This window comes from Marmota flaviventris, chromosome 16, assembly GCF_047511675.1.
Source record: "Marmota flaviventris isolate mMarFla1 chromosome 16, mMarFla1.hap1, whole genome shotgun sequence".
NCBI classification, from domain to species: Eukaryota; Metazoa; Chordata; class Mammalia; order Rodentia; family Sciuridae; genus Marmota; species Marmota flaviventris.
Genome location: NC_092513.1, coordinates 50447849 through 50457965, shown reverse-complemented (window position 1 = coordinate 50457965; position 10117 = coordinate 50447849). Strand labels below are relative to the sequence as shown.

Genomic DNA, 10117 nt, shown 5'->3' with positions numbered 1-10117 from the left:
GAGAATTTCCAATTTATCACACTAGTATCTAGATTTCATGGGGCTTTTTAAAATTTGCACATTTGATAGGCAGAAAATGATGTCTTGTTTGTTTTCATGTCTTTGATTATTGTGAAGTTGAACATATTTCCCAGAGATTTTTAAAACTGGTTTTATTTTTTCCTTTTATGAATCATCTATTCCTGTCAAAGCATTCTTAATCAGGCACTCTGCTTACCAAGTTTGAAAATGTTCCTTAAAATGCTGAAGAACTTTCGATACTATATAGTCAATGAAGTTGGAACTCTCAGCACTTTCTTCAAGAGGAATCCCCGATGCAGACTTAGGGGAAGGCAGAATGCTTGATTCTACCACTGGGTCATCTTGTTTGGAAGAATTTCCTTCATGAGCTCTTGGAACTACCTAGAAGAAGGATTGTACAGTAAAATTAATACATTGGTCAGGATAGGCTAAGTTGTGCTGAGGGAACAAATTAGTCCCAACATTTCCAGTGACTTCATATCACAAAAATTTATCTCTTGTTCTTGTTACATGTCCCTTATAAGGGCACTACACTATATAGACACCTGGATGATAGAAGCACATCATCTCATGGCTAAGGCACCTGAACACCTGTCTTTTTTTTTCTCAGCTGAGGAAGAATATACATAGCTTTTCACTGTTGTATCCTAGAAATAATCCTTATCGTTTTTACTCATATTTCATTGGTCCCGCCTTGCCACATGGCATGACTTAACCACAATAGGAACCAGAAAACTGAAGTGAGCAGATAAAATGTTTAATGACTTTTGTTTGTGCCACTGGTATTAATATGAAGTACAAAGTTTTGCTCTGAGTTTTCCTAGGAAATTCACAATGTATGGATGTATGTGTGAAATGCCCATCAGTTACTCTTAATGAATTCTCAAGTGTGTATGCTTCAATTTCAATCATTTACATGGCACTGAACTGACATGCAACCTGTTGTCATCTGAAGAGAACTATTTTGAAAATGTTTTTCAATAAATACCCTTATCAGAAGAACTAAAGCAAAAAAAATGAGGCCAGGTTGAAGTCAGTAACTTTATAAGTTTTCAAGTTTATAAAGGAATGGCTTGCATAAGATTTCCCCTTCTTTTTTAGTGAATATAATATTCATAAAACTGTATAAAGCCTTTATGTCTAGTTTAATAAATAACCTTAAAGTAAACACACCTGTAACTACAACCAGGGCCCGAATGTTTTTCACTTCAATGCTTGCTATTTTATGGGTTTGCACTTTCCCTTACATGATTAAATAAGAACCGGGTCCAGATAGACCTGCTTGAGTTTGCATTCCAGTTCTCCCACTTACTAGCTACCCTTGTACCAGTTGCTTCTCGTCTCTTGTGCCTCATCTGAAACACTGGGAATATAATACTACTTACCTGCTATGGTTTGGATGTGGCTTGTCCCCACCCAAACTGATATTAAAATTTGGTTCCCAGCAGAGCTTTATTGAGAAGTAGTGGAAGTGATTAGGTCATGTGGAAGTAAGTTAGGTCCAGAGGGACTGGATCGATTACCACCAGAGCAGAAGTTATAGAGCAAGCCTGGCACCTCTCCCTCATACTTCCTCCTGGTGTCTCTCATCCATGTGCTCTCCTTACATGCACGCCTGCTTCCCTGTCCCCTTCCCATGTGGAGGAGCACATGGCCCTCGCTAGAAGCTAAGAAGACTCACACCATGATCTCGAACTTTCCAGTCTCTAGAACACTGAGCTAAATAAACCTCTTTATTTTTATTTTTTTATAAATCACTCATGCTTGGTGATTTATAATTCCCCCATGGTGCTGGGAATTATTGAACTGAGGGCTTCATGCATGTTAAGCACATACTGTACCCCAGTCTCTGTATTCTGTAACAGCAACAAAAAATGTACTAAGACATTACCTTATATGATCACTGAGGGGAATAAAATGGTCAGACTATATAGGAAAAATTGTTAGAACATTGCCCAAAACATAGTCAATGCTCTTTAGTGATGATGGTTATCATAAAGATATATATTGAAAACCATAATTTTATTTTATATGGAGGTTTTTGTACATAGGTACCTTTGTTATCAATCTAAAGAACTTCAGATAAATCTGCTATTGTTACTCAGAGACCCTAGAACGGGAGCAAATTAAAGTACAGAAAGGAAAATAATGCCTGGAAAAAAATTACACATCATCTGTAGCTTTCTAAAGGTTGAAAGCACTGATAAAGATTTTCTTAAAATTTCATCCTTTAAGACAAGCTTTTTCTCATTGACCCAAAAGTCCATATGTGTGAGGATAATTAAACACATTGAATTCTTTTGCCCTCCTAGAGTGTGACCTAATAGCATCACAGAATTTGAATCAGTAGCGACAGGAACAGTGGCTTTCAGCACCCTTTGGCTATGGTCTGCAATAACAAATGCATTTTATATTATGACGCAAAATACACATGTCTACATTTGTGTGTAAATATTCATATATCTGCACACTCACACACACGTTGGAAATGAAAGTTCTATGACATGCATATGACTTACTCAATGCACTGCATGCTACTCTTTTCTGTCTTATATTTTGTGTATTTATTTATTTTTAAATGTGCTTGTTTTGCTTATTTTTCAAGCTGTGCATGGACCAAACTTTGTGGGTTGAAATAGAGCTGGATGACAGAGCAGCAGGTCAAATTCCCAAGAAGCAGAGCTGGAGATCTTAACATGAATGATTGAAAGGGACACTCTCAGGGACCACTGTTAAGGGGGTGAGGAAAAGCAAACTAGAAGAGGGAGCAACTAAGCAAGGAAATGGCTTCAGGTGACCTCTAGCCTCCGGCTCCATCCTGCAGAGATGGATGGAGCTCAGTAGCCCCGAGGGAAGAAATCCCTTGGAGAAGTAGTCAGCAATGTGGAAACTGGTAAAAAAAAAAAAAAAGATGCCCAGGGATCTGGGTAGGGCACCAACATCACATGCTGCTCAGAATATTGCATCTTTAATTGTTCAGCCTAGTGATTTTTGTGTTCAGGTGTTTTCAGGAACCCCTGAATACAAACCTCATCAGGAATCACCATGGTGCATTTAAGTAATTAACGTGTAACGTGTGGTTGTGGGGGTACCTCTCTGAGGAAAGAAAGTAGGTCACTGTTTAATGCAACAAAGAGTTTTTGATTGAATGTGGGAGTCAGTATAGCTGCAACTTAAGATGACAGTGTCTTTCTATGTGAAAATAAATTTATAAAGTGTGTGTCATTATCAGCCAGGGGTTTTGCTCTGTGATAGAGGGCTTGTCTGGCATATGTGAGGCCTTAGGTTCTGTTCCCAAGCACAGCAATAAATAAACTAAAATTAAATTAAATAGACATAATTCTCAAGGTAACTCATAATTCAGCAGCTTATTATTATGTCAAAAACTAATAAGACTAGCTGGGTGTGGTGGTGAATGTCTGAAAGTCTGGCCACTCAAGAGGTTGAGGTGGAAGGATCAAAAGTTTCAGGTCAGCCTCAGCAATGTAGTGAGGTCCTTAGCAACTTAGTGAGACCTTGTCTCAAAATTAAAAATAAAAAGGGCTGGGGATATAATTCAGCGGTAATACACCCCTGGATTCAATCCTTTGTACCAAAATATATACATATATACACACACACTAATAAGAACTATAATTAACAGAACTCTTAATTTGCATAAGGAACTTATGCTACTAGATTTACAGATAAACATTTTAAGGTGGCTGTTATTATTTCTATTTTTCAAGGGGAAAACTGAGGCCTAAAAAAGTTAAGGAACTTTCTCAGCTGTTTCAAAGTCAAATTTTGAACTTCAATTGCTTTACCTGTAAGTCTTCTCCCTTCAAAAATGACATTGTCAAAAAAAAAAAAGCCAAAAATTCCAAAAAAAATGACATTGTCTAGTTTTCTTTCAAGTTTACCTCCATCAGTTCTAGTCCTAAAACCATGAGCAGAATTAGCCATCACTGGATTAGAAAGTATTTTTCATTTTAAATTGATTTAAAGTATTTTGTGTTTTAAATTGATTTTCTGAAATAGGATTTCTTGTTCTCTAATGTAGCTCATTAATCAAGTCAGCCTGAATATAATCACAATGGAAATAGGAATATTCTCCCCCACTTGTTTTCATATTCAGATATAATTATTAAGTAAACTAATGGAAGAATCAAAGTACACACACATAATCTCCATACCTGCTCTCCTGCTCTGGATCTCGCCATTACCTTTATTGAATTAAAGATGTTCTCAGCTCCTAGGCTCTGGTTTGCCAGTTCAGACACCCAGCCAAACTGCTCGCTCATCTTCTCCATCAGATACATGGTGTCCTCCAAGTGATGCTGGACCATCTGGACAACCTGGTCGTATTGTTCATTGGACACATTGACCAGTCTAAGGGCCTTATCCAATTCTATGTGTAGGTCAGCCACATCGGGACAGTCTAGTAAAGAAGACACATGGTAAAAGAGAAAGTCCCTGGAGCCTGGCGGTGAGTGACATGGGCTTAAATCTCAGAGAGTTCCTAGTTTGTGCCTGCAGTTCTGATGAGTGGCCATTCATATTGTCCATGTTGGTTTCCAAGGGGATCCAGTTAATGATATGGTTTTATATAATAGAAACAAGGCTGGAAACAGAACTCGTATTGTAAATACAACATTCCTAACTACCCATGTTAAGGAAAAAGAAATATTACTAAAGCAGAAGAAGATCCTGCTGTGCCCCTTCATAGCATGTCCTCTTAATCTCCTTAAAAGGAAACTACTGTTTTAAATTTGGATGTGAAAGTCCAGTACCAGTAATTGGCATAGGAAAGAGGAAACCCTAATGGTAAACACTTAAAATTAGGACCAAAAATGTATATAGTAAACTGTGAAAACATGACTAGTGATGTTTGGAAAAATATTTTACTTATCTTGTATTTATCAGACATGAGATTATAACTAGAGCTATGTGCTTAGTCTTAGAAGAAAGTATCAAATATCGATTGAAGAGGCAAAATTACTGTTTGATCAAATATAGGAGAGCCATTTGTAATAACAAAACTTTGAAACAACTTAAAGGTACTTCAACTAGTGAATGGATAAATAAATTGTGATGTTACTACATAGACCAACATATAACAGTGAATTAATGATCTAGAGCCATGTGTATTCACATGGCTAAATTCACAAACTACACCGAGTGAAAAAGTTGTAAGAGAATAAATAAGAATAATATTTATATTGTTAAGGAAAGTTATCCAGAACTTGGGAATAAGGCTCAGGAACAGCTGCATGTCCTTCTAGGGTCATACTGAGACATTATCTCAGAGGCCCACCTGCAGATCTCTCATTTCTCAAGGGAAATGATCCTTCATTGGTTTTATTATACACTGTTGATTAGAGCCAGACTCTATGAAGTTAGATATAAATAATGGATTGAAAAGTTGCAAATGATTTTTGTCTAGCAGATATGTCTAGTCTGATAGAAAAGATAACTACAAAAGTTATTGCTATGGTTGCTTTCTAATGTACTAACTAGTTTTATATCTAACTTTGTATTCTTATTTCAGCATTCCGTCTATTCTTGACTATAATACTTCAGTGTCTTATACTCATTTGAACTAGCTTTAACACTCTGCAGTTCCCCTCAATAAGAAATTACATTAATTTTGACATTCATATATATATATATATATATATGTATATATATATGAGAATCATTTTTTTAAGTTTAAAAATTATGCTTTGAAGTTGGGCATGGTAATACATGCCTGCAATCCCAGAGGCTAAGGAGGCTGAGGCAGGAGGATTGCAAGTTCAAGATCAACCTCAGCAACTTAGTGAAGCCCTAAGGACTTAGTGAGACCCTGTCTCAAAATAAAATCATAACAAATGGGTTGGGAATGTGGCTTAGTGGTTAAGCAACACTGGATTCAATTCCTGGTATATATGAGTGTGTGTGTGTGTGTATATATATATATATATATATATATATATATATATATATATACACACACACACACACACACACACACACACACATACACTTTGACAACATAATATATATATATATTGACAACATAATATATATATTATACCAGGAATTGAACCCAGGGGCACTTAAACACTGAGCCACACCCCCAGCCCTTTTTGTATTTTATTTACAGACAGGGTCTTGCTGAGTTGCTTAGGACCTTGCTAAGTTGCTGGGTCTGGCTTTGAATTTGTGATCCTCCTGCCTTAGCCTCTGGAGCTGTTGGGATTACAGGCATGCACCACCACTCCTGGCTGACAATATAAAAATTTAAAAAAATATGGCTAAGTATAGTGTATGCATATACATATATGTGTATTATATAAATAAATACATGATAAGAGCATACATACAAAGAAATAATAAATACCAAATTTAAAATAGCTACTTTCTTTTGAGAGGATACTCAAAGAGAATGTGATATGGAGGAAGACAATGTGGGGTTTCATCTGTTTCAGTGAAGTATTTTTTAATCTAGGCTGTAGGCACATGAGTTTTTGTTTAATTGTTCTTTATATAACATTGCATTTTACAATATAAGTTTTTAACACTATGGGAGCATGTTAGGTTATCCTTTCTTTATATTTTACCTTTGTAACAATCAACTTACATTGCATTTATGCTATATTACCGGATGTATACAGTATCCATTAGCTAATTGCTATAGTTTGGACATGGAATATCCCCCAAAAGCCCTTGTGTTAAAGGCTTGGCTCCCAGCCCAAAGGCGGTGGACACTTTAAGAGGCAGGGTCTTGTGAGAAATCTTTAGATCATTGGGAGTCTGCCTGGTCTCTTCTCTTTTGCTTCTTCCTGCCACATGGTAAGAGATTTCACTCTATACGCTTTCATCATGATGTGGAACCTTGTCACAGGTCCAAAGCAATGGGGCTAATCAATTATGGACTACTAGCCAAAATGAACATTGTTTTTCCTTATAAGATTTATCTCAGGCATTTTTATAGTAATGGGAAGATGGAGAGGGGGGATAGTAGAGGATAGGAAAGGCAACAGACACTAAGTATGTAAAAAAGTGGATGTGTAACCGATGTGATTCTGCAATCTGTATACGGGGTAAAAATGGGAGTTCATAACCCACTTGAATCATATGTATGAAATATGATATGTCAAGAACTATGTAATGTTTTGAACAACTAATAATAAAAATTAAAAAAAAGTAATGGGAAGATGGATAACATTGGTATGTATTGGTTCTCAGATACATTTATATTATCTGATTTTTTCCTGTTATTATCTTGTGACAAGCAGGGAGAGATTATTCATCAACTCCTTTAGCTGAATAGAAGGAAATAAATAGATGTTAATGATACATAGATGGGCTGCCTGAGTGGGGTGATTTTTGTCAGTGGTCCATTTATTCACATATATTTTTCTGTTATAAAAACATATAACATTTTCTGTTTCTTCTTTACACAATCTTATATGCAACCCTGCAACTGAAAAACCAAAATACTTAAATAATAAAAACTATTGATATTCAGACATCTTATTTAATCCTCAAAAGATCTGTATGAAGTACATGTTTTACTCTCCTTTTCCAAATGAAAAAACAGCAGCCCAAAGAGTCATCCAGTCTGTAATTTAGGAGGAATAAGATCCAGTTGATAGTCAAACCATCGAAAAGCAGTGCTTTCCAAACTTTTTCTACCAAGACAGATTTTAGATGTTAATTTTTCTGATATACATTCTAAGATGGGATAGATGTGTTCATGGAAAGGACATTTGGCCTGAGAGGGATGTAGAAAAACAGACAAGTACCTTGATGGGATGGATGCTGCTTTCAAAAGAAGGGCAGAGGTGGGAGGGAGAGGAGAGGGAACAAAGTGGAAGAAGAGAAAACAATCCTGGCTCCTGTCCTGTAGCCCAGGGAACCCACCCCCCAATCCCCATAAGCCCATCCAACCAGAGAATTCAGAAGAGCCCAGGCTGGTGATATTCAAATAGAGGGTGAAAGGGGGTGTTGTTGACTATATTTGGGTATTATAAGCACCCAAATATTTGATAGACTATTACATTCATCTTTTAGTTATTTAGTTGAACACAAAAATTAGAATGGGAACCTTACTCCTTTTGAGTTGCAAAGTATGAAAATGTATAGAAGTTCAGCAGTGAATTAACTTGCATGACGAGATTGAAAACCAGTTTCTTTAGTAGAGAATATTAATCAGTAAAGCACAAGATACCTTGGACAGGGTGATTGAGAGAGTTGGGTTGGATTTGGGTTTTGTGGGGTTTGTTTTGTTTGTGGTGATAAGAATGGAATCCAGGACATCTCACATGCTAGGCATATGCTCTACCACTGAGCTACACCCCCAACCAAAGCAGGGTATTTAAGTAAAAGAAGCACCACATGGGATGGGGATGTAGCTCAGTGGTAAAAGCACTTGCCTAGCATGTGTGAGACCTTGATCTCAATCCCCAGTGCCACAAAAATAAAGTAGTAGTATGTTAAAAAATCAAACAAAATTAAGATATGCCTAATGATTTTTAATATTATAGAATATAAAACACATGTATGTTTATCATAAAGTTTGGAAAACACAGACAGGAGTATAAAAATTATTCTTAATCTTTTTAAAATTTTTTTTAGTTATAGATGGACACAATTCCTTTATTTTATTTATTTATTTTTATGTGGTGCTGAGGATTGAACTCAGTGCCTCAAACATGTTCGTAAGCCTTCTACCACTGAGCCACAACCAAAGCTCTCATCCTTAATCTTAAAACCTAAAAATAATCTTTATTAGTCTTATGGTATATCTAACGATATATGGTGTGTGTGTGTGTGTGTGTGTTTGGTACCAGGCATTGAAACCAACGGTGCTTAACTATTGAGCCACATCCCCAGCCCTTTTTATATTTTATTTAGAGTTGCTTACAGCCTTACTAAATTGCTTAGGTTAGCTTTGAACTTACAGTCCTTCTGCCTCAGCCTCCTGAACTGCTGGGATTACAGGTATACACTGCCACTCCCAGTTTATGTTAGCTTTTTCAAGATCAGAACAACGTATTCTCCCTTTTTTCTAAACAGTTAAATTAGGTGCATTACTCACTGTTAGAGGGCTGTGGACAGAAAGCAAATGAGAGGACAAAGGAATTTCTACTGGTTGGAAGGAGCTGCTCTTGTTGCAGGTGTAAATATTACTCCAGTGGTCTTTGGATTGGGTGGAAATGAAAGGTGCAAGAGCTATTATTTTATACTTAGCAACTTATGATTCCATCTTTTCTGAAATTGCTTTGGAGAATAATTTTTCTTTAAAGACTACTCAGTTGAGTCCTAGATAACAAAACTGACTCACCCAAAGTTGCCAGCTAGTACGGAAGGATACTTTATGAAGGTACTGATTTGTGTTGCTCTTACTATATCTTCCAACCTCCTTCTATAAGTCGTTATCCACACTTTTAAAATGTTCTTCCTTAGGCCTTTAGCAAGATAAAATGCAAAAGCATAGGAACCAAAAGCTCTTCTTGTTTTTTAGTAAGAAACATTTTGACCTGGCTCTGTTGGGATGAGAGGAGTAACTTTATTAGGAGGAAGACAGAGAAAGGGAGGAAGGGAGGAGGACAGAAGGAAGGATCTCCTGCCTAGGGAAGGTCACTCTTGGCCACATCTGGGAGGGAAAGGCTTGCTGGGAGCTGTAAAAAAGAGCCACTTTTCCTATTTAAATACTAACTAGTCAGGCCATCAGGGAAGGCGGTAGTCATGGCACACTGTAATCCTGGCTACCTGGGAGGCTGAGGTGGGAGGATCACAAGTTCTGGCAACTTAGTGAGATGTGGTCTCAAAAAACCAAAAAGAAAGAAAGAAAAGCAAAGACTGAGGTTATAGCTCAATAGTAAATCAATACTGAAAATTAATAAGCAAACACTAATTGGTCAATTAACCCACCAAATGAAAAGAGCTAATGCTACTTAAAAAAAAGATAATAATAACTCACTTGGATAAAAATTGACTTATTTAATGGGAAGTTTTTCTTCATTGGTGGATTTTCTTTTTCTTTGTGGTAAGAGTTGACCTAATTTGCTCATTGTTTTGATCTTTTGCTTATATTAGTGTTTGCTTGGTCTTTAATCATAAAAAG

General features: G+C 36.6%; 1 protein-coding gene across 1 annotated transcript in view; it reads right to left on the bottom strand.

Moving 5' to 3' along the window:
• Positions 1 to 213: 213 nt before the first annotated feature.
• The window catches only part of Clul1 (clusterin like 1), a 28784-nt gene continuing 18880 nt past the window's right edge, over positions 214 to 10117 (bottom strand). Inside the window, exons 7-8 of the mRNA XM_027942887.2 lie at positions 4227 to 4441; positions 214 to 402 (exon numbers count right to left, since the gene is read on the bottom strand). Of these exons, the coding sequence (XP_027798688.2) occupies positions 214 to 402; positions 4227 to 4441 (404 nt within the window). The remainder of the gene's footprint in view (positions 403 to 4226; positions 4442 to 10117) is intronic.